At 34.1% G+C, this 26,386-nt stretch overlaps 1 protein-coding gene across 1 annotated transcript; it reads left to right on the forward strand.

Moving 5' to 3' along the window:
* The first annotated feature begins 208 nt into the window (after positions 1 to 208).
* Positions 209 to 15,059, forward strand: LOC143226821 (putative RNA-binding protein EIF1AD). Its single transcript, XM_076458264.1, has 5 exons — positions 209 to 345; positions 2,827 to 2,967; positions 9,112 to 9,220; positions 11,897 to 12,005; positions 13,596 to 15,059. The coding sequence occupies exons 2-5, from the start codon at positions 2,881 to 2,883 to the stop codon at positions 13,762 to 13,764; spliced, it is 474 nt and encodes a 157-aa protein (XP_076314379.1). The 5' UTR covers positions 209 to 345; positions 2,827 to 2,880; the 3' UTR covers positions 13,765 to 15,059.
* Positions 15,060 to 26,386: the final 11,327 nt, after the last annotated feature.

The raw sequence follows: 26,386 nt of genomic DNA on the forward strand, positions 1-26,386 counted from the left end.
AGCAGCGAGGTTGACCCGGCATGCTACATAAATGTTTCAATTATAAAAATACAAAGACAAAGAAAAGCGAAATTACACACTTAATGTGTTCGTGTGGAAAATAATGCATTTATTCACTCACTTTTATTACAATTTGTGTAATGAAATTTTATTTAGTTACTACAGTATCTTCAACGTATATGTAATTTTAAAGAAGTATAGTACAGACGATCGTTACACGATAATAATAAAATAATATAAATATTTTTCAAATTTTTATTCTAATTTCCGATCCCTGTCTTATTTCGATGTAAAATGGCAGTTTGTTTGCTACGATTGTTGAATGCTGACTCTTTATTAAGAAAAGTATATATTTTTGTATTTGCTTCGTAACTAAAACTTATAAATCTATATTATATTATTCTAGAATTAATCTTTCTTTTGTAATGTCGTATTATTCTAATTGATGTATATGAATATTCGATGTTGTTTAAAATAACACGTAGTCGTAGGCCTAATGCAGTGTGTTACTAACACATGGCAAAATAGTAACCCCATTGCGTACACAACCATTAATATACCATTTTGTCGGTGTGCCAGGTCTTTCGAATAGTAGATTAAATCAAATGAAGTAACAAGTAATAGATAACATTATCAACAATTTTTGTTAATATAAATAGCATTTCTACCACAACAATATCTGTCTAATTGTATCTGGCCAAATAATATTGAATGAAAGGCCACAGCTATTGGATACAACGTGTGTGCAATGTAGTGTTGATGACACACTTTAATGTACTTCTTTGAAGTTTTTATGTATGTAGTACTAGTATAGTCGTATGCTAATAGTAGTAAAGTACAATTGTATTGGTCTGTTACATTTCTTGTTTCTAACATTGATACTGGAATACTAAATGACTGCAACGTATTTTGAGTAATTCTGTGTGAAAAAGTATATTTTTATGATGTCATCAGGAATTTTAAAGAGTGTTGCATGTGTCTCCCACTGCTCAACCCTAGTATAAAATTAGTGCCCTGTATTGTTATCTTATTGTTGAGGCTTGAAATCCTGGTGTGTATGTTTGTGTAAATGAATGTTCCACACTTGTGTTTACGAGAACAAAAAATTTCTGTTTTCTACCTCAATGTTGCATACCACAAGACTTGCTTGTAAATCTATATTGTATAGTTCATCTCAGAAAATCAGTTGTTAAATGTTTTTGTTACTGTTTATTTGAAAAGAGTAAGCTTCACTTTCTTTAGTGTTGTGCATTTAGTATTTTTTAGTCTATTGGTTGTGTTATTTTAGAATATGTCAATAATTTGGCTAATAAATGACATGGCTTTTAATTGTAACAAATTTTGAGTAAGCACGTTGGTTGTAATTTAAATTATAAGCATAATTTGGTTATGGATAAAGGAATAACCTTAATTGTTATGGAATAAAAGGATTCTAGTGTAATAGTTGTTCAATTTCTAAAGTCATCCAAACAATGTTCTGTTGGTAGTGGCAGGACAAATAGGATGGGGCCTCTTGTTTTTAATTTTCAGTTATCTTACTCGTTCGATGGAGACATATATCTGAATCTGTGGTGTCTCTCCATGGTTCTGTGGGGCTGCATGGTGATCCTCAGTATTTTAGAGAGACTAGATTTTCTTTTTCCAGTGCATTCTGTTAGATCAGGGGTTCCCAACCAGTGGGTTGCGACCCCCAGGGGGTCGCAAAGCCTTGGTAGGGGAGTCGCGTAGCCTTGTTAGAAGTAGCTTGGGATAACATTAATTTTATTTCATCAATTACATTTTCATGTTGCGAGTGCCAAAAGGTTGGGAACCCCTGTGTTAGATTGTTGTATTTTTGGACCCCTGTGGGTCAGAGGTAAATTTAAGGACTCGCAGCACTGGGGTTTGATTCCCTATGGTGGATGGATTAAGTAGTTGGCCTGCAGTTGCTTTGCTGTATCAAAATAATTTACTTTATCTCATAAAATGCTGTTCCAATTAATAACAATTGTTACATTCTCTAAATGATCTATGAAAAACAAAAAAGAGACCATTTTGGGTCATGCTGCTTTTGTTTTGTTTTCTTCTGTTGGTTCATTGAGTATGTGATCTTTTGGGCTTAAGTTAATAGATTGACTGCTCATTGGATAACTCTGATACCAGCAATATGACCTCCAGTACTTCATCTTTGATCCTTGACATTGGATGTTCTCCATCAGAACAGGATGGGATTACTACTCTCAACCTTCACTCCACGTGCTATCCATGATGCAAAGTATGATTTGTTCCAACCCATTATCAGATCCTTTTGAGGACACCACATTGCTTCTGTGGTTCTTTCTGGTGTGTCCAGCTTTCCTCTTTCTCTTTTGGTTCTCTGTGTGGAGGCAACTATGATTGGATATGGTGAACCTGACTGTCCAAAAGCATAGAAGTTATGCTGTTTTTCACATGGCATTGGGGTTTAATTTCCAAGGTTGACTTGTATATAGCTCAATTTTGCTTAGTCTGAAAGCTACTTTTCTCAAAATTAAGAACATGCATATTGGCAATATTGTATTGAGATGAGGTTGAACCCTTTTCAACCTTGTAAAAATATAATCATTCTTAACTAATGAAAATTTGTAAAAGGTTTTCATAAATGACACTAGTCTCTACTTTCTTGCATCCTAATATAGTGTGGAAAGTGTGAAATATAGTTATTTATTCAGCATTTTTTATTTATTTTCACATTACTTTCATTCCCACCCATCTCTTAGGAAATTCATTGCCTTAAATGTAATTATGAATATTTTTAAATAATAGACAGTTGTATTGATTTCTCTAATCTATTTTTGTTTTTTGTAGGATACTGATTATTCAACTAGTTGAAAAGAAGCATTTTTTTACCAAAACTGGAAAATGTCCAAAATAACAAAGAAGAAACATGTAGCAAAGGAGGTTTTAGATTGTTTTGTGGTTCCTGAGGGAGAGCAACAAATTGTTCGGGTATGTTGTGGTTTACGATGCTTTTAGCAGACATGTTTCATAAGGGTCAAGTTGAGGCAGATAACTCAATTACATTTATATCATACTATAATCAAACTTCTAGTAAGTTGTTAGTAAGTTTGAATTTCATAAAAAATTTGGTTAAATTATTTTTCAGAATATTGTTTTTGTTTTATCTTATTTGCAGTGGTTTTAAACTACTAGTCTGTGGACTGTTACTGGTCTGTAGGGAGATTTTGGCCAGTCTGTAAGACAATTAAAAGAAAAATGTGTATCTTAGAATACAGCTCATTAAGTATATTGTTTTAAAGTATAATTTAAAAGAATATTAAACAGCAATCATTAAATATTTGTAATCAGAACTGACCAGTTTTTAGAACGTAAAGAACCACTAATGTATAGTTTTACGTAATTATTAGTTTGTGATGTTCAGTATACAGTGATAACGGGATCTTCCTGTATTGAGTGCTTACAACACAAGCCACTAGAATTTCACATGTCCTCTCTTGCAATTACAGTACCAACAGTACAGGATCTGAATATTACTTTTGAAAGTGCTATTGTAACAATTACTCTATGCCATTTAATGGTTTTGTTTAACATCCTAATAAATGTTCTCCTCAGGCTATTTCCTGTATCTGGGTGTTAAAGATGATAACTTTAACTTCCAGAATCTTAACTGGCTAACTTATACAGTGAGTCAGAGGTAGAAAACAGTTTCTCTTTTGACCTATATAACTTAGCTCAAACAACTTTTTACACTTGTATATTGCAAGGAGCAGTGGTGTTGCACTAGCATGTGACGTGGCATTCAAAGGAAACATTTTTATTACTTCTTATCATCTTCAGCACTTCTCTGAGTTTGTTGTCTTTCAGTCTGATAGTTTTTGATTGAATTATTGTGTATAAATATATCATTGGTTCCTAACATAATTATCTGCATCATAACTTGGCACTGTCTGCTTATGAGTTGCATTTAATCTTTGTGATTTAGTACAATCTGATAAGGTTTAATGAGTGAAATGAGTCTTTTCTGTTACATTCCATTAACTTACTACTTTTATATTATTTTTTTATTTTTTCACACATGTAACTTCCACAGTTTTATTCACTGTGAAACAATATAATGTGACCTTGGTAGTTTGAGCTTCTAGCACTAAAGTGCCCTGTTTGTGTGCCCTGTTTATGTGCCCAATGATTGTTTTATGGAGTTGTTGTTTTTGGTTTGTACAATGAAAAGCACTTGCACTATTGCTGTGATCCTGAGACTCACAAGGGTCATGAGGTCTGACCCAAATATGTTATCCTGTTTCCTTCTTCTCTATGGTAATAGTTCCCTTTTATTATGGTTGCATGTATCATGATGGTAATGCTCCCATTTCTCTGACAAATTTGTCGAGGTTAGAAAGGTGTATAATCCTTTATTTTTGTAAATCAAATTCATGGCAGGAACTTAGGTTTAGAAATTTTTGTAGTCTCAAAAAAAATTTTGAAGTCTGAAAGTCAACCCAGGATGGTCAGAAACTTTTGCTTCTCTTCACCCCACATTAGTGAAAAGGTTAATGGAAAACAAACTTTGATAGAGCCACTAGGCTTGGTTTAATTTAGACGTGTAGAGTAGATTGTTGGGAGATGTGAAAACAAGGAAGATGCCAACCCATGTACACCATGAGAGTCATGCAGAAACTGTCATTCTGTGGTCGGAGCAGAACACATGCATTTATTTATTTATTTGGTAATAACGTAAGTTGAAGAGCTTATTCAGTGAGGAGCAGAGCATTGCTGACTGAGTGAGTGTGATTATGTTTGAATGGATTTCTGAGAGAATAATCAATTTGAAGAAAAGAAAACTTTCTAAAGTTAACAAAATATTATGATTACAGAGTCTGATGGACCTTTTAGCTTGACAGCCCTTTTCAGGGGGGCTGGAATAAAATTTTTCTGTAATCTTAGAAATTTTGTTGCAGGGAGAACCCAGAGTACTCAGAGAAAATTTGCTTTTATGGGTCAGGCACCTTCTAATCTGCTTGATCTGTGCCCAGCATATGAAACTGAAAAGGAAACTTTCAAGTAATACATCTCTGCTAAACACTATTGATATCAGTGAATGGAGAGGTGTATATATTTCTTGTAGAAGGTATGGCTGTTAGGATGAGAAAGATGCTTGTTTGAACGTTTTTATTTTAGGCATTGTTGTAATATTTTTAGATTGGAATGTTAATGTAGTTATTAACAAGAGGTAAGCAAATGAGAGTGTTGACATAAATTTGTGGGGTGTATTTTGAAAGAGGAAGTGCCATTTTGATAGCTTTGAACTTTACCACTGAATATTTTCTATGATGTGTTAGGCATGTTACATTAATGTGGAATCCATAGATGCTTGATGTAGAATTTGTAAACTTTAATGATTTTGTGGCTGTTACAGTTTTTGTTCATATTCCTGATTCAGTGGAGTTATGCCAGTGTAGTGCTTGTTTTCTTAAGAATATTTCTCTAAACAAGAATCCACAATAGGTGTGAGTTTACTGTGATTCTTAAAAATGTAGCAGTTGTTTTAAAGGTGACAGAGGTGTTATGTAGGGATGTAAGTTTGAGTTTTCTGACTTTGTTGTATTATATTCCTGTTTTCTTGTGAAATGACATTGCCTGCATCTTAATTGGATTGAAGAGAACTCTTACATTTGTTACATCATTTAATAAATTTACTTAATGCATCCTGGATGCTGTACAAGGCAGTGAGTGAATCACGTAATGTGTTCCAGATGCCAGCGTTATCTCCATATTGAGATATGGAGATATATACTAGCTTCAAAGGTATATATTATTTGTGATTGGAATCTGGACTAGTGGGCTGAGGATAGAACCATGGGCAACTCCTGCTTTTAATGGAAATGCATTGGGCATGCTGTTCTTGATTTTATTAAGTTCTGTTAGTGATAAAGCTAGAGAGCCATCTGGTGATGGTAATAGGGTTTTGCTTTTAGTTAACTTAAAAAATTGTGCCAAATAGTATTGAATGCTTGCTTTGAATGCCAAAAATGCTGCAATTGTGGTTAAACCCTTGATGTATAGATTTGGCTAATCTTACTAACCAGTTTGTTATCTGCATATATGTTATTGTTTAGGATGTTATTACTTTCTAAGTAATGTAGCAGTCTGTTGGATATTACTACTTTCATAAGTTTACCTAAGGTATTCAGAAGGCTTATACTTTTGTAACTGCTCTATAGGCTGGGGTCCAAGTCTTTTTTAGGGGATAACTTTTATTTGGACTTCAATCCTGATGGATAATATCTGGAAAATAAGGATATACTGAATAGGTACAGATGGTGTTTTAGTATGTTATCAGAACAGTTTTTGATTGTGTGTTTTTATGCTCTTTTCTCCTGGAGTTGTACATTTGAGTGTTTTAAGGATAATTTGTTATTTATAGGAGAGAGGTAGGACACGTAGTAGTCACAGTGTTCATGTTGATAGATTAACTGGTAACGACAGGTTAAAAGCAGTATGATTGGTGATTATTGATGGTGTTAAAGTGTTCTCTATTGAAAGTAGAGTGCTTTGGTGTGGTGAAATTGTCAGAGCAGAAGTGTGTAAGCAGGTTGGATTTTTAACATCAGTGTGTGCTGTGAAACCATAGTGTTATTGTAGCCATTTTTAAACTTATGCCAGGTTGAATTTGGATTTGTCTATGGATTTACAGAATGTGTCTCAGTTGTGTTGCTGCTAGGTTTGGATAAACTTGACTGTTTGTTTTGTTTATAAGGTTTTTAAGTGACGTATTATGGTTTCTAATAACTTGGCAGAGAAGCATACTTGTTTTGTAGATTATGTGTGGTTTATTTCCTGTGTGAGTTTCAATAAATTTAGAATGACAGTTTTGTTGGGAACTGTGTTGTTGATTGCATTTATGAAAGTGTTGGTGAACAGGAAATCGTGGTTGTCTATAGGTGTTTGAAGCTCTTGTTATTTCAGGTTGCACATCATCAAGATTCCAGCTAAGGATTGAGAAATCTAAATGTGAGAAACATTGTATTATTTGAGTAGGATTGGACAAGTGGCAGGAATTGTAGGTCATGAAAGAAATGGGATTGTGGTTGCTGTGGATGTTGTTGTTGTGTACGTGAAAGTTATTTGCATGACGGATAAGGGAAAGGGACACTGTTGCTAAGTCAAGTTTATCTTGTGTCCCATTCAGATTGGTGAGTATCATGCTGTTATTGTTAGTGGATAGTTAATTGGTGTCTGTTAGTAGGTGATACAGAACCATTTCTGTTGATGGATGTGCAGTTGAGATCAGTGTGTTCTGAATTAAGATTACTGGTTATTTTAGTTATCAACAAATCCAATCATCAGTTTATACATAAGAGTAATCCTGTTGTTTCCTCGAATCCTTCGTGTTATGTGTCACTTTGTCATCTTCCCTTTTATGGAGGTCCACCTTATAAATATCTGTACCACTCAGTTTTGATAATCTAAAGATTGTTGGTATCTGTGTAGAAATAAGCTGGTGTACACAAAAACCAACACTTTTAAAACTAACATATTTTCTTTTTAAAATATAAGTTTCTGTATGTACTTGCTGTCCCTCTTCACATCTAGTTTTAAGTCCCAGACACTTAATGGGCTTAGGTTTGGGGAATAAGCAAGTGTTGTTGATTTTCCCATTTCTTCAGAGGAGACTGTTTATGATGACATAACTAGTGGTCAAGAAAAGAAATGACTAGTGTGGTTAGTTGTGTGTACACACTGAACTAGGTATTCAAAGAAATGACTAGTGTGGTTAGTTGTGTGTACTCACTGAACTAGGTATTCGAAAGAAATGACTAGTGTGGTTAGTTGTGTGTACTCACTGAACTAGGTATTCGAAGGAAATGACTAGTGTGGTTAGTTGTGTGAACACACTGAACTAGGTATTCGAAAGAAATGACTAGTTTGGTTAGTTGTGTGTACACACTGAACTAGTTATCCGAAAGAAATGACTAGTGTGGTTAGTTGTGTGTACACACTGAACTAGTTATCCGAAAGAAATGACTAGTGTGGTTAGTTGTGTGTACACACTGAACTAGTTATTCGAAAGAAATGACTAGTGTGGTTAGTTGTGTGTACACACTGAACTAGGTATTCGAAAGAAATGACTAGTGTGGTTAGTTGTGTGTACACACTGAACTAGGTATTCAAATTTTTCTCTGTTTAATTATTAATTAAAAAAGAGCCAAAAATATTAAATAATTTCAATTGTTATAATGTAGTGCTTTTAACATGAAACAAATAGGTGTTAATAATTTTGTGATACAATGAATTGTATGACAAAAAGTTCTCGTAAACTTATACTGTAGGCTATTTGTTTAGTGCTGGTGGAAAAAGCAGTAATTTTCTTAGGTAGGAGGCTAAAGGTCATGAAACACTTGAACATAGTGATTATAAGGGGATCAGAGGGTATACACCCCCTTCCAAAAAAAATGTGACATTTACTGACTTCAGGTGGTAGTTTCTAGAATATATGTGGTAAACATATGAACATGTAGTGCACAGCAGCCCTTCTAGTCATAGAAATGGGAGAATAGATGACTTATAGTTGTATTCCATTTTCCTCCACCTGGTATCATTAAAACTCTGAGTAATGGTTAATTTTCTTTCTTTACATTGCTCTCCAAGAGATATATTAATATAACACTTGTAATTGAGTTTCCCAGTAGTTCTAGATTGTAAAATAAGTTGAAGTCAAGAGAGTGTTAAATATGATTGATTACATTAGTAAAAACTTTGTAAGTTGTGCAGACAGTTTTGAGGATTTAACCTTTATATAGTCAGTTATTGAATAAATGTTTTATTATGAAATTACACTCATAAATTTTGCAAGTTATGCAGTCAATTATTAAATAAATATTTATGCTTTCTTTCAGTAATTGTGGTATTATGGTTTATTCAATTAACAGTAATTATGATAAAGTAAAACATACACAGTGAGGTATGTTTTAGTTCAGTGTCACACTTAAGCACTTTGGCACAACACTCTGTAATGCAGTTGACTATTGTCAGTGCTATAAGAATTTTTTTTCTGACCACCAGCAAGTGTCACCTCATAAAGTAATGTTGAATTATATCTTATCTGTAATGTCATAATGTGATTTATTTATTTAGGTAATATGTGGTAAAGGTAATAATCTTCATGAAGTAGAATCTGATGTGGGAGAAAAATTCCTTGTCAGCATGCCAACCAAGTTCCGTAAGAATGTGTGGATTAAAAGAGGTTAGTTGTAGAAAAACATTCTACTTGGTCTTATGTTTTAACATTCATGTACTTTATAATTGATAATGTTTGGGGGTTAGTACTAGTGGAGATAAATGGAAAAATATTTGGGATTTGTTATAGAACATCAGGTCAGAATGTGGAAGTTAACAAGGAAGTGTATACTGAGATCAGAATGGTAGCTGAAGATGTAATTGTGGGAGATTTTAATTTCAGAGGTATTGATGGAAAAAAATTTTGAGTCTGACATTGAGGGGGATAGGTTTTTGGAAATTGTTCATGACACTTTTATACAAAAACTGGTGATGGAACCTACAAGAGAGAAAGGTGTATTGGATTTAATATTAGTATTTGATGTGAATATAAAAACATTTAAGTACAAGCACTATTAGGTGTGGAAGTTTACTACACGTAGAACTGACAAAAACAGAATACCCTGCTTCAGACTGACAAAAACAGAATACCCTGCTTCAAACTGACTAAAACAGAATACCCTGCTTCAGAATTTTAGAAAAGCTAATTTTGATGGAAGACATTATCTGACTTTTGGTTGGACTAGAGGGTCAGGAGGGGATCTTAAAAAGATGTGGGAAGCATTTATGGAAAAATTGATATACATACAGAACATAGATATTTCCTGATGAGAAAAGAGAAGGCAATGGATAAGTCAGTATGGTTTAAAACATATCAGGGATAAATGTAATAAATTAAAAAATTTTAAGCTACTAGAAATAATAATGACTTGGAGTGTCATAGTAAGTCCAAGAGAGCTGATTGAGAATGGAGTTAAAAGAGCAAAAACTACATGAAAGAAGGATGAAATAATAATACATTCTTTGTTTATATGATGGGTAAAAAAATGTTAGGATGGTAAAAATGGTAATGGAAGAATGATCTCAGAAGATGGTAAATTATCTGTTATCTTCTGTTTTTATGAAAGAAAGTACAAGTATTATACCTCAACCATAGCACTTGATGTATGAGGAAAATATTGATGTAAAATATATCATTTTAAGTTCTGAAATTGTAAAGAAAAAGATGGGAAACCTAAAAACCGATAAATTCCCTGGACCAGATAACTTTTATCCTGGAGTTGTAAAAGAACTTAAAGATTTTATGTTAAGTGATAGCTAATATGTTTTATAGATCAATAAATAGTGGAAGAGTATTAGAACATTGAGAGTTTGCTAATGTTAGTCCAATACTTAAAGAAGGTGACATTATCCAGGCAATTATAGGCCTAGTTAGTTTTACATAACTAGTTGGAAAGTTTTTATAAAGTGTGATTAAAGATACATCGTAAAGTCGCTTAAAGCAGTTTGATGTAGTGTTAAACAGCTGGCATGGCTTCGCTAAGGGAAAGTCTTATTTGATAAATCTCTGAAGGAATTACTTTGGATTTGGTTTACACTGATTTTCAGAAAACATTTGATATGGTGTCTAACAAAAAACTTGTTAAAAATTTTATATTTTTTGGGTACGAGGTAATCGTATTAAATTGAATAGAAAATTGTCTGGAAAGCAGAGAGTGGTAATAAATGGAGTTAGATCTTGCTGGATCACAGTTGCACACAGTATCCATCAGGGTTCTGTGCTGGGTTCTCTGCTGTTTGACAGTACCCATCAGGGCTCTGTGCTGGGTTCTCTGCTGTTTGTAATTTATATTAAAGATATTGACCTTGGAATGACTAACAGAATTTTGAAGCTTGCATATGACAGTAATATTTGTGGGGTGGCTAACTGTATCAAAGATGCTGCAGACTTACAGGGAGGTTTAGATCATTTGATGCACTGGGTTAATAGATGGCAGGTGATGTTCAACTATACAAAATATAAGGTTAGGCATATAGGTTTTTTGCAATATGTTAAATACTGTGGTTGAAGATCTTGGTGTTGTAATTGAAATACCATTTAAGTCATCTAAACAATGTACTGCAGCAAGCAACAGAGCTGATAGGAGTTTGGATAGCATTTGTAGAAATAATAAATATGAGGGATATTATTTTGTCATTGTATAGATCATTTGTAAGGCCTCATTTGGAGTACTATGTACAGTTTAGAAATATTAATTTGTTGAAAAAGGTTCAGAGAAGAGCAACTTGGAAGGATACCTGAGATGGTAGGACTATGTTAGAAGAGACTAGTCTCTAAACATGTTTGCTCTGGAGAGAAGATGGGTCAGAGGGGATTTGATTTCGGTGTTTAAGATTATTAAGGGTATTGATAGTATAGATCCATCGAAGTTATTTTCTATTTAGTTGTTAAAATAATAGGACAAGGGGGCATAAATTTAAATTTTGGCAGCACAGGAGTCAACTGCATTTTAGACAGTATTCCTTTTTAAACAAGGTAGTTGGAATCAGCTGCCTTCAAGGGTGGTAGAGACAAAATGCGTGAGTAGTAAGAGGTTGTTGTAGTTGGGAGTTGAAAGGGACCTCCTTAATAAACTCTTTTTTTTTATCCCTTTAAAATTTTGTGAAATTTGTGAAAAATCACTAGGACATTTGGTAACATATTGTTTATAGCAGTTTAACTATCCGTAAAAGATTAGATCTATATTAAGTTGTACAATTAAGAAATTACAGCTTTCTGTGGGTAGGGTATTGTGAGGTAAAACAATTATCTTATTAGGTTTTGTTTTCTCTTTTGTTGAAGCTGATACTTTATTTGTTTTAGGTGACTTTGTAATAGTGGAACCAATAGAAGAAGGAGATAAAGTGAAAGCAGAAATTGTTTATATCCTGTATAAGGATCAGATCAAACATATTAAAAGTGAAGGCAAATGGTGAGCTTCCTTAGCTACTTATGAACAATAATGCACAAACAGAAGCACTAATTTACTCTAAAATAGAGCTCCAGTGTCTGGTGTAGCTGGTTTGAGTTCTTTCAGAGGTGTTTCATGCACTTTTTCCATTATTCAAAAATAAAGTCAAAATAATGAGTAGCAGGTTTACAAAATGAACTTTAAGGCATTAAAATAATTGTTGTTTCTTATTGAGTGTAAGATATTAACATGAAAGGTGTTTTTGAAACGTGATATGGTGGAAAATCTTGTTCATGTACATAAACACCTGCACACCCTTGAAGTTTTATCTGCAGTTAGATTTTCTACAATATTTTATGAAACATTTATTATAAGAATAACAACAGTGTGCCAAATTGGTAATTATATGTGGAAGTTGGCAGTGTTTATTCTTAAGAATTTCAATTTCAGTTGGGAGATGTTTCATGTAAACATGCAGGTTGAAATAATTTCTTATGGAAACATTTTGTTAATTCTCTTAATAATGACATTAAAATTTTAACCTACAAGTTGTACAAATATTTTAAGCATAATAATGGGAAGGGTAAATGTGATTAATCTCTGTGTTGGCCACCAGGTGGTGTGATAGCCTGGTTGAAGGAGAATATTATGTTCATAAAATGTGAAGGTACAGATAAAGAAAACTGGCTTCATTTTGGTTATAAATAAATTATTTGAAGGATGCAAGAAAAATAAATAGAAAAACAAACAAGCATAAAGTAACAATGGATTTAGTTACCTTTGTTCAATCTGTTTAGTTAGCCAGTTCCTAAAGTTATTTGAACTGGCATTATGTGAATTCTTTTGACAGATAAAATATTCATTTTAAACTGTACCACATAACTTGCAATGCCATAAATACCTTCATTTAAATAGAACAATTTTTTATATATGATAACAAGAAACCCACTTGAAGTAAAAGTGCATCTCAGGACGGCCAGTATTGACACTCTTACTAATAAAGCTGAGAAGAAGTTTGAAGTGTTGTTCTCTGTTTTATCAGTAAGTGTTAATACAAGCTGTTCTGAGATGTGTATTGTTATTTAGTTTAGAATTAGTTTCTAATGATTTTTGTAATAAATAAATAATGACTTTTTAAAGATAAGTTTTGTTTTATTTTACAGTTTGATATTAACTATTTATTGCTGTCAATTTAAATGTGTAAAAGGTTTTTATAGTATGACAGAGATTAGAGGAAATACTTCATTCTCTTTGAAAGATGTTTTTCTTGAACATAAAATTAATTCAGATTGTGTGTTGTTAATGAAAGTTACAATTTTGTTAATATTTTATAATTTTTCGCTAGTTTCTTGTTTTCTTAAGATCTGCAATATTAATTTCATTCTGTACCAAGGAACCATTTTGTTTTGTCAAATTTTAATTAATTTTAACAATTAGGGTTACAAAGTTGGGATTCTGTTTATGTTTTTAGCTATAATTATTGTAGTCTTTTTATTGAATATTTGTTTATTCTATTAGTTAATAGACTTTCAGAAAATTGGAATAAAAAGAAGTGATTTCAAACATTGATTTCCTTTGCTATATTTTAACATTTTATTTTCTTATGATTAGGCCTGTTGAATTTGAGGAAACCAAAAATCTGGAAAACAATTGCTATGATTCAAATGCAGTTTCAGAGAGTGACGATGAAGATTTATTTGTAAACAGAAACAGACCAGATATTAGTTACAATGATGACTCTGATTCATCCTCAGAATCAGAAGATGAAAGCTGTGAATAAAGTTACCTATATAATTGTGACATTTTTATTTTCTGAAAAACATATTTTGCAAAATACATTTCTCACAGTTGTATGTTGTTTTTGCACTAATTAAATATTTTCTATCAACATTCAAAGTTGCAAAAGTATTAGATATTCCAATAAAAGTTGACTTTTTAAAATTTACTAAATCAATAAAACACTGTTTAAAGAAGCTCAACTTTCTGTAAGCAATCTGTTGAAGTTATCAAAACTGTTGGCAAAAGACATACTGAAACTAATGCAGTGTCTTTATTGGTCACTTCAGAGATTTGTGGAAGGAGTATTTCCGTGCTTGTAATTCATAGTTTTTCGGTTAATATTCTGTATGGGAAGACAGCCAACCTATTTTTCTGGCTGAACTCTTTGGCAGGGGAGGATATTTCATTATTTTCATAACAGATTAGGTACTGTTGAAAATTTCGTTTAAAAAGAATCTTAAAACACAGCTTCAAAGTCGCTTGCTGTTGTGCTCTGTAGTTTGCCTATGGTCTTGAGTTTTTCTTCAAGCTGTCAATGGATATGTAAAATAGTGTGTTCTAAATTTCAAGTTAATAATTGATTACAGGAAATTAAATTAGTTGATCATGTTTTCTATCACTAACCCAGCTGATGGCCATATATATAAAACTTAGGTTGAGGATCTGTTTTTATTACAAGAAGTCACGTAACTTGACCAGTTTGAACATTTATTGTTTCATTAAATACATAAATTGTAATGTTTTCATAACAATTAAGTGCAAGTGCTGTTTCCTTTTAAATTTTTTTATTAAAGGACAGAGTCTGCTTTTGCAAAATTAGCCCAGGACTAGTTTTTGGACACTTTTGTATTTGTATATGGAAAACGTGTTAAAAACATTGAATCTTAAGCCAACATCAAATGCAAATGTGTTAAAAACATTAAATAAATCTTGAGACAGTAACAAATGCAAATTTTCCTTGTTTTTGGTCCTCAGTCAGTCATGGCAAGGCAGTGTCTTCTTCATTAGTAAACAACGAGTACCAGTTACTTTTTGTAAAACAATCTAAACAATTAGTGTACTACAATTTATCAAAAGTATTTCATTAGTGAGAGAATTTAAGGATTTTTTTTTTAAATAATAACTTTTGTTTTCGTTTTCCAGTAATTTCTTCACTTTTTAATTTTTGATAAACTTTGATCATCGTGTGTATGGTTTTAGTTCATTCCGCCAAAAATAAATTAATATTGTTCAAGATCTTACGTGTAAAAACTGTAAAACAATCAAGCTTTAATAAAGGAAACTAAACTGATGTAAGTAAGAGTATTTATGATTAATCACAATTGTATTTATTGCTATTCTGACACATTCATTAATATTGGACTAATAACTGCAGGATTGAATTGAAGACACAGTTGCCCACGGCCTAAAAAAGTTAAAAATATTAATAAATTTAAGTGAAAATTAAAAAAAATATACATATAAATGTAGTAAATATATAAATAAGTATATTTTTTACAGTAAATCAGTTAAAACTTCAATTTTAGGAATGTCATTATTTTCGAGCCTCATATCTTTAATTTGTTTCATAATTAACCCTTATTTTGTAATATCTGCTGGTTATCTTACATATATTCATGTATGCAAGTTTAGTGTTCGGGTGATTAAATAGTTTAAATCATGTAGTAAGTAATATTGTTTCGTAGTTTTATCTTTCTTACCTCACTGGGATCTCTGTTAAAATAATTTATGAAATTTGAGCGAAGTAGATCGTAGCATTTCATACGAAATGTATAAAAGTAAGAAAATGACTCCTTGCCCTAGGTCACCTCTTTCTCAAGTTTGGCCATGAATAACTAAACCAATTTAAGTTAGTTTATTTATAACTATGTGAATTCTGACACACATGATGTCAAGCTAGTATTGAAATTCAAGTTTAAATGTGTGTGGCAGTGTCAAACATTTACATTAATTGGTGAGAAAATTACTCCATGTACCATTTTGTACTCTTCGCAGAGGAAGCCAAAATTCTTTGCCCAGTTTTTTCTGACTGTTTCTTTTTTCACAACTCCATCTTTCCTGTACTAGCAAACAAGATTGGTTATTAAAATACGAGCACTGAGTAAATTTAAAAGTTATAAAATTGAAATATTATAATCCAATATCTTGGAAGATACATTTCTCCAGAGGAACACTAATTTTGTTTTGTTTGTTTCAGTTTTTACGAAAAATACATGTGATGCAAATAAAAGTTTTTATTCTCATTGGTAAAATAGCATTAAAAGGGTTTTGTAAGTCCGTAACAATATTGTATCTCAGAATGACTGGTATGGATATTAACATTTTTACTAGTAAAGCAGAAAACAACGTTTCGACCTTCCTAGTTCATCTTCAGGTTAATAAGTCTTCTTGATATGCGAGACGTTTTGCAAACAACTGCATCTAACGTCTCTCACCTGTAGAAGGTTTAGGTAATTGAGCTGAAAGCTTGTGCATTGAAAAAACGTGGTATTAGTCCAAATATTAATGCAAAAATACGATATATTTGTCGATATTTATTAGGTTTTCCAGAAATAAATGTTTTTGAACTGTGAGGTATCAGTGTTATAAAACATACTTTAATCAAAGTAAGCAACATTTGCTTCAACACACTTTTGCCAACATGTAACGATGCCGTTTATGCCACTGCTGCAGAAATCGGAGTTTCTGTGGCCAATGAACTCCCTGAAAGCTGCATCTGCCTGGTTTTAAAAGCGTTTATTGTTCAAAAAGTTGTCAAAGTGATTGAAAAACTGAAAATCTTTATGGGAAGAGTGTGAGGAATAAGGTGGATAAGGCAGAACCTCGATTTCCAATTTGTTCAATTTTTGGAGCGTCATTCTTGACAGGTCGCATAACGCCGAGTTTGTTGATCTTCAGTCAGCTCATGTGGAACCCACTTATCCAACTTTTTCGTCTTTCCAATCGCACTTACGTGGTTGGCAATGCTTGATATACTTATGCCTAGCTTTTCTACAAGCTCACTATCTCAACTGCTTCCCTTAATGTGTTTTCATCTAAGGATGGCTTCCTTCCACGACTTTCGTAGTCTCTAAGACTTTCATCACCATGTCGAAACCTTTGGAACCAACGCTGAACTGTACGTTCATTAATAGATCCATGACCAGATGCCCGGTTGATGTTCTGTATAGTTTCGGCAGCTTTTCGTCCGAGTCTGAAATCGTAGAGGAAAATCAGACGAAAACCCTTCTTGTCCATTCTGCCTTAGGAGTTGCGAAACTTACTCTGAGTAGAGTTGAAACAGCAGATAATTAAGACATCTTGTAATCGACAAACGTTGGATTAAACCAACCAACAATAAGTTACTCAATATCCAGCTTCTAAATATCATCGTGAGAATTCCGACATTTATTTCTGGACAACCTAATATTTCTCACCATACATTTTGACCACCTAACCACTTAATTGTCCCATTTTTCATGTTTCATCACTTATAAAGTTGGTTTTGTTTTGAATTTCGTTCAAAGCTTCACGAGGGCTATACGATCTTATTATTATACGTGTCACGTGAAATGTGCCACATCTAATAACAGAACATTGTTTCTAGTCGTACTGCTATCACAATTTTTGTTAAATACATGAAAACTACAGCTAAATTTGACCTAAATAGTGTGCAGATAAAATGATTGGCTTGGACAGTTAATTTACAGGAAAAACCCAATTTCATCAAATATCTAGTTAGGCCTGAGGTTTAAAGTGTTGAAATATTGAAAATCTGTTTCTTGATCGATTAGATATATAAACGTCTAGTTGTGTAATTTCACAAATAAAATATGTTCCACCATGCTTCTGACGTAGGTAAACTGTTACGTATTATACCACTTTGCCGTTACCTGTAACGATCGGTGCCACGTCAGTTTTAGTAGCATAGTTATGGTAACAGGACGTTTCAAAGGGCTGCGTGCAACAATACTGCAAATCCTTTTCAATTATTTTAATATTATGTGGCATCTAAAGAAACTATTATATCACCGGAAATATAAACTAAACTAAATACACTGCTGGGGTATGAAATACGGCGAATGTGAAATAATGTTTTAATATTCACGATGTTACAAAGGGATAATTAATATATACACACGTATATATCATTATAAATTAAAAAATAAAAGTCCAAATTGAAATAAGAATAAAAATATGTTATAATTATGTTTTAACGTATTTGAAAAACATAATATTAACATCTAAATTAGGTGTTTTGCAGTGTTACAGATGAACAATATCACATTTCTGAAATTCGAGACACAGCTGACGCTCTGTAGCATAACAAAATAAAATGGATAAATAATAGATTAATTTGGCTGAGTGGTTAAGACGCTCGGCTCGTAATATGAGGGCCGCGGGTTCGAATCCCCGTCACATCAAACATGCCCTTTTAGACGTGAAGGCGTTATAAAGTACGGTTAATCCCACTCTTCGTTGGTAAAAGAGCAGCCCAAAAGTTGGTGGTAGGTGGTGATGACTAACTGCTTTCCCTCTGGTTTTACACTGCTAAATTAGAGGCAGATAGCCTTCGTCTCTCTTTGCGCGAAATTCATAAACAAACAGATTAATTAAAAGTGAAGAATATATGTGTGTGAAAGGAAAAGATAAACATGAGCTCTCATATGTTTATACGTACGAGTTCACACACACCAACATAGGAAGGGTTATAGAAAAGAGAATGTTATATTTATTCTACGAGTTCACACACACCAACATAGGAAGGGTTATAGAAAAGAGAATATTATATTTATTCTACGAGTTCACACACACCAACATAGGAAGGGTTATAGAAAAGAGAATGCTATATTTATTCTACGAGTTCACACACACCAACATAGGAAGGGTTATAAAAAAGAGAACGTTATATTTATTCCTCATGTTACTGAAACTATAGATAAATTCGTGTTCATCCTCTTGTCTCTTTTTCATTTTCTTGACCACCGATGAATGAAGTAGGGCCAGAATTGTGAAATGACCAATGTTGTGGTCATTATTATTGAAATGTTTAACAACAGTTTTGTGAGGAACCAGGTCTTAAGTACAAAAACAAAGTTTCAAACTATTCAGTAAACTTCGTCAACGTCACTGTAAACTTAGCTTCAGGAAATTTCGACATCCACATGTCCATTTCCAGCCATCATACTTTCACTAAAAGTGCCATTCATAGGTGAGTCACAAAAATGCACTAAAACAATTGTTTGTTTTTCTAATTTCGCGCAAAGCTACTCGAGGGCTATCTGCGCTAGCCGTCCCTAATTTAGCAGTGTGAGACTAGAGGGAAGGCAGCTAGCCATCACCACCCACCCCCAACTCTTGGGCTACTCTTTTACCAACGAGTAGTGGGATTGACCGTCACATATAACGCCCCACGGCTGAAAGGGCGAGCATGTCTGGTGCGACGAAATTCAAACCCGCGACCCTCGGATTAGAATTCGAACGCCTTAACACACTTGGTCATGCCGGGCCGCACTAAAACAACACAAGAATGGCCGTAAAAATCAATACCTTTCAATATGGACATATCATCCACAAAACAAACAGGTTTCTAAGATAACTGGAAACAATGTGGGGATACGTGAAATTAACGAAATATTGTGAGAAAACATTTAACGAAAAACCTATAATTTCGTACTGGCTCAAAAAAGCCGGAAATATGTATTAGTTCGTGCAAGGCTGAAGACATCAGAAGAAATCACCCATTTTCAGTGTGGTACATGTTCACGGTGGAACATATCAACACCAGTACTTGTATTAAGATACAGCCACACAGTTGTTTACCTGTACATGTAAGTACCTAATGTACTGCATTGTTTGTTTTATTGTAGATAACTGTACACAGCAACCGGTCGGATGTTGTCTGAATGAACATATCAGTAACGTCTACAGTTATGATCCTGACAAATCTGTAACTAAACATCTCAATAATATTAGCCACTTCAGTGTCCTGGTCGTATCATTCATCAACAGTTATTAAAATGAGAGAGCAGGATGAACTTCTTTCTCCTCTTGCTAACAGTGACTCTGGAGGAATAAAGAAAATATATTTTTTACGATAACTCAGCCTATGTTGATGTGTGTACGCGCACGCACGTATAAACATAAACAAGCTCATAAAAATATTTATGCACGAGCTCATTTTTATCACACACACACACATATTATTCATCTTTCATTAATTAATTTTTTACTTCTTTATTTACATATTTTATTTTGTTAGCCCTCAGAGCGCTAGCTATGTTACATATTTTATTTTGTTCGCCCTCAGAGCGCTAGCTATGTTTCATATTTTATTTTGTTCGCCCTCAGAGCGCTAGCTATGTTACATATTTTATTTTGTTCGCCCTCAGAGCGCTAGCTATGTTACATATTTTATTTTGTTCGCCCTCAGAGCGCTAGCTATGTTACATATTTTATTTTGTTCGCCCTCAGAGCGCTAGCTATGTTACATATTTTATTTTGTTCGCCCTCAGAGCGCTAGCTATGTTACATATTTTATTTTGTTAGCCCTCAGAGCGCTAGCTATGTTACATATTTTATTTTGTTCGCCCTCAGAGCGCTAGCTATGTTACATATTTTATTTTGTTAGCCCTCAGAGCGCTAGCTATGTTTCATATTTTATTTTGTTCGCCCTCAGAGCGCTAGCTATGTTTCATATTTTATTTTGTTCGCCCTCAGAGCGCTAGCTATGTTTCATATTTTATTTTGTTCGCCCTCAGAGCGCTAGCTATGTTTCATATTTTATTTTGTTCGCCCTCAGAGCGCTAGCTATGTTTCATATTTTATTTTGTTCGCCCTCAGAGCGCTAGCTATGTTTCATATTTTATTTTGTTCGCCCTCAGAGCGCTAGCTATGTTTCATATTTTATTTTGTTCGCCCTCAGAGCGCTAGCTATGTTTCATATTTTATTTTGTTCGCCCTCAGAGCGCTAGCTATGTTTCATATTTTATTTTGTTAGCCCTCAGAGCGCTAGCTATGTTACATATTTTATTTTGTTCGCCCTCAGAGCGCTAGCTATGTTACATATTTTATTTTGTTCGCCCTCAGAGCGCTAGCTATGTTACATATTTTATTTTGTTCGCCCTCAGGCGCTAGCTATGTTTCATATTTTATTTTGTTCGCCCTCAGAGCGCTAGCTATGTTACATATTTTATTTTGTTCGCCCTCAGAGCGCTAGCTATGTTACATATTTTATTTTGTTCGCCCTCAGAGCGCTAGCTATGTTACATATTTTATTTTGTTAGCCCTCAGAGCGCTAGCTATGTTACATATTTTATTTTGTTCGCCCTCAGAGCGCTAGCTATGTTACATATTTTATTTTGTTCGCCCTCAGAGCGCTAGCTATGTTACATATTTTATTTTGTTAGCCCTCAGAGCGCTAGCTATGTTTCATATTTTATTTTGTTCGCCCTCAGAGCGCTAGCTATGTTACATATTTTATTTTGTTCGCCCTCAGAGCGCTAGCTATGTTACATATTTTATTTTGTTCGCCCTCAGAGCGCTAGCTATGTTACATATTTTATTTTGTTCGCCCTCAGGCCTAGCTATGTTACATATTTTATTTTGTTAGCCCTCAGAGCGCTAGCTATGTTACATATTTTATTTTGTTAGCCCTCAGAGCGCTAGCTATGTTACATATTTTATTTTGTTCTGCCCTTAGAGCGCTAGCTATGTTACATATTTTATTTTGTTCGCCCTCAGAGCTAGCTATGTTACATATTTTATTTTGTTAGCCCTCAGGCGCTAGCTATGTTACATATTTTATTTTGTTCGCCCTCAGAGCGCTAGCTATGTTACATATTTTATTTTGTTAGCCCTCAGAGCGCTAGCTATGTTACATATTTTATTTTGTTCGCCCTCAGGCGCTAGCTATGTTACATATTTTATTTTGTTAGCCCTCAGAGCGCTAGCTATGTTTCATATTTTATTTTGTTAGCCCTCAGAGCGCTAGCTATGTTTCATATTTTATTTTGTTAGCCCTCAGAGCGCTAGCTATGTTACATATTTTATTTTGTTCGCCCTCAGAGCGCTAGCTATGTTACATATTTTATTTTGTTAGCCCTCAGAGCGCTAGCTATGTTTCATATTTTATTTTGTTAGCCCTCAGAGCGCTAGCTATGTTACATATTTTATTTTGTTAGCCCTCAGAGCGCTAGCTATGTTACATATTTTATTTTGTTCGCCCTCAGAGCGCTAGCTATGTTACATATTTTATTTTGTTAGCCCTCAGAGCGCTAGCTATGTTACATATTTTATTTTGTTCGCCCTCAGGCGCTAGCTATGTTACATATTTTATTTTGTTAGCCCTCAGAGCGCTAGCTATGTTTCATATTTTATTTTGTTAGCCCTCAGAGCGCTAGCTATGTTTCATATTTTATTTTGTTAGCCCTCAGAGCGCTAGCTATGTTACATATTTTATTTTGTTCGCCCTCAGAGCGCTAGCTATGTTACATATTTTATTTTGTTAGCCCTCAGAGCGCTAGCTATGTTTCATATTTTATTTTGTTAGCCCTCAGAGCGCTAGCTATGTTTCATATTTTATTTTGTTAGCCCTCAGAGCGCTAGCTATGTTACATATTTTATTTTGTTCGCCCTCATAGCGCTAGCTATGTTATGTTTCGAGCTTTAGAAATGCAACAAAGCTAATTTACCAGTTAATATTATCGATATGTTTTTCAAATAAGTTGAAACATAATTATAACCTATTTTTTATTCATATTAATAGTTGTAATTTATAGTGATATATTATTCTATTGTGAAAACACTGATTTCCCAGTAAGAGCTGCATTAGATCTGTTGTTTGATGTTAATTTCGAACTTTATATGTTTAGAAATCACCAGAGGTACGGTGTCCCATCCCAAGTTATGAGTGTTAAAACATATTTTTCAATTAGCTATTTTTCATGGTATAAGTTTGCTTGTTTCTCCATTGTTTTATTTGTTATATCATCGATTGTATCAGGTCATCATTTAAATAATGTCCGATTATAGGTTCAGAAAAAGAGAAAGGATTTCAAACACTTTTAATGTTATTTAATCAATAATGTATGTTATATTATTATTAATTACTTCTTGCCAACGATTCACAAGCTTCTGAATATCACTTCCATAAAATATTTGGGGTTTGGAGGAAAAAGAATGTAGAGAGGGTAGTTTTGATATCTTCATGTGTTTCAAGCTCTTTTCCATCAAGATAATTCTGCAAACTTTAGAATATATGATAATCAGATGGGGGAAGGTCTGGAGAATAAAAAAGATGCGGAAGTTTTTCCCAGTCTAGCTCTTCAGTCTTTGCAGATGTGATCCTTGCTATATGGGGCTATGCATTATCCTGGTATAACAAAATACCTTTACAATTGATCAAATCAGGCCTCTTTTCTTTCAGTGCAACATTCAACAGCTCTAACTGTTGACAATAAACGTCTGATGTAATCGTTACATTGAGTGGCAGCAAACCAAAGTGGATCACACCAACAATATCCCACCAAACACTTAACAAAACTTTCCTAGGGTGGTGATCCATTTTGGGCTGTGCTTTAGCCAGTTGACATGCACTGAGCCATTGTCTGCTGTGCTTAACATTTTTAAAATATATCCATTTCTCATCTCCAGTCACTAACCTGTCCAACAAATGTGGGCCCGGCATGGCCAGGTGGTTAAGGCACTCTACTCGTAATCTGAGGGTCGCGAGTTCGAATCCCTATCACACCAAACATACTCGCCCTTTCAGCTGTGGAGGCGTTATAACATGAGGGTCAATCCCACTATTCATTGATAAAAGAGTAGCCCAAGAGTTGGCAGTAGATGGTGATGACTAGCTGCCTTCTCTCTAGTTTTACACTGCTAAATTAGGGACAGCTAGCGCAGATAACACTCGAGTAGCTTTGCGCAAAACTCAAAACAAATCAAACGTAACCAAAAAAGGTGAGTTACGTTTACGAGAGTGCAGATAAATGCAAATGTCCACTCTTGCTCTAAGATTGGCTTCTGTCAAATCATGGGGGACCCATTTTCCAAGTTTTGACACTTTTCCAAGCTGTGGTAGATGACGGTGAACTATCAAATGGTTTGAATTTAGTTTTTGAGCTAGTTCTTTAACTGTTACAGCACAATCTTCATCAAGTGTAGCCAGCAGCAAGTCATCATTAAACTCAACAGGACAACCTGAACGTTACACATCACTTAAGCTGTAGTTACCTGATCTGAACTTCTGAAACCACTTTCGAGATTTTCTTTCATTGAGAGACTCCGCACCACAAACACCTTGAATGTTTTGTGTAGTTTCTGCTGCACTATTGCCTTTTTAAACACATAAATCATTACATGTGCTCCTCAGACACAAACGTCTTCATAAGGGTTTATTTGATAAATGATCTGAAAAAGCGGAGTTGGGTTAGTTTCTTTTATTAGTCTGAACATTTTCATACACGTCCTGCTACATGTTTTAGTCATTAAAACATTCTACAAATGATGATGCACTTTCTGTATTAAATTTTCGGTCATAACTTAGGAGATGAGCTGATAGATAAAGGTTTATTAACTCCAAAAGTATATAGTCATTGTTATAATATTATGTGAGAAAATTACACAAACCTGTTTAGTTTATTTTTGAGCTTACTTATTGATTAAGTATTCTTTTATTAAAGTTTACAGCTTTTACACTTAGGAAACTGATTTTTAGAACAGATACGATCATTCTCAAGTTTGTTTGTTTCTCTTGAATTTCGCGCAAGGTTATTCAAGGGCTATCTGCGCTGGCCGTCCCTAATTTAGCAGTGTAAGACTAGAGGGAATGCAACTAGTCATCACCACCCACCGCCAACTCTTGGGCTACTCTTTTACCAACGAATAGTGAGATTGACCGTCACATTATAATGCCCCCACAGCTGAAAGGGCGAACATGTTTGGTGCGACGAGGATTCGAATCCGCGACCCTCGAATTACGAGTCGAACGCCTTAACCCACCTGGCCATGCCGGGACCATTCTAAAGTTAACAAGTTTTTACGGTAAATAATATTTTTGGATTTAAATCAACATTCAACATCCTAACAATACGTTTAAGTTTTAGAATTTATAGTGGTTATTTATATATGTGTATGTCGATCCGTGTGGAATACGTTGTGCGAAATATTACTATAAGAATACATTTTTCCAAGAGAGCCCTAGACTTTAGGTTTCTTGTTTTGTGATTAACTTATTTATTCAGTTACGTGCAAAGCTACTCAAGGGCTGTCTGCATCAAACATTCCTAATTTGTAAACGGCAGGTTAGAGGAAAAGCAGTTGATAAATAGCACCCATTGCTAGCTTTTTTGGTACTGTAATGGAATAGTTGAATTAACTCTTACATTATAACTCCCCATGGCTGAAAGTGCAAGCATATTCGGTGAGGGCATTCGAACCCACAATCTGCGACTTGAGCACCCCATAACCACCGGACAGAACTCTTACGATTAGTATTTATTTCTAATTATCCTACACATGTTTTTTATTCTAGACATTTAGCCAAAATTTAAGAAAAGGGCTGTTGTACTATTTTCTTAAGAAATTTAATTATATTAATCAGCCATAATCGCAAGTATAATTACAGGGAACTAAATGTAGGGGTCCAGTTACTGCGACGGGGTGTCACCTTTTGAAATGGTACTGTGAATACATATGTAACATTGCACGGCTAACTGGTCGAGTCACTGAGTGTACGCGATAACTGTCACCATCAACAACTCTGTATAACTAATTATCAACTCTATAATCACCAATTGAATATTTAATTTTAACAATTTTTACTTCTCTCTACTGAAGTTTACTCCATTGTATTCACTAGATTTCGCAACATCGTTTACAATGGTATAGATATTCGAAGAATAATATCACAAATCCCTTAGCTAATATGGAACCCTCTAGTGGGATAACGGTAAACTTACAGACTTACAACGTGGCGGACGCGATAGCTAAATGTGGTTTTGCTCTAAAACAAACAACAAAAATGAGTCACACATATATATATAGCTTACAATAATATGTACAAAGAAAGTAACTTCGTGCTTTGTGTCTAATTAATTAAAAGTAGTTGTTTATTTCTTTACAAAACTACGAAAGGCAGCACTCTGTTACCAACACTTGACAAGTCCTAACAGCCTGGTAAAACGAGTGATATTTTAGGTCAATATAACGTTTTGTGACAATTTGGGACCTACTGATCCATCTTGGCTGTTCCATCCTTTAAAATAAACTAAGGCCCGGCATGACCAAGTGGGTTAACGTGTTCGACTCGTAATCGCGGGTTCGAATCCCCGTCGCACCTAACATGCTCGCCCTTTCAGCCGTGGGGACGTTATAATGTTACAGTCAATCCCACTATTCGTTGGTAAAAGAGTAGCCCAAGAATTGGCGGTGGGTGGTGATTACTAGCTGCCTTCCCTCTAGTCTTACACTGTTAAATTAGGGACGGTTAGCGCAGATAGCCCTCGAGTAGCTTTGCGCGAAATTCAAAACAAACAAAACAATTAAACTAAACTAAGATTATTAATTAATATATTTAATAAAACTTAAAGCCAGCTCTTATCATTCATATACTTATCTTAAATTTACTGCCTCTACAG

The sequence above is a fragment of the Tachypleus tridentatus genome, chromosome 9 (assembly GCF_004210375.1).
Source record: "Tachypleus tridentatus isolate NWPU-2018 chromosome 9, ASM421037v1, whole genome shotgun sequence".
Lineage (NCBI taxonomy): Eukaryota > Metazoa > Arthropoda > Merostomata > Xiphosura > Limulidae > Tachypleus > Tachypleus tridentatus.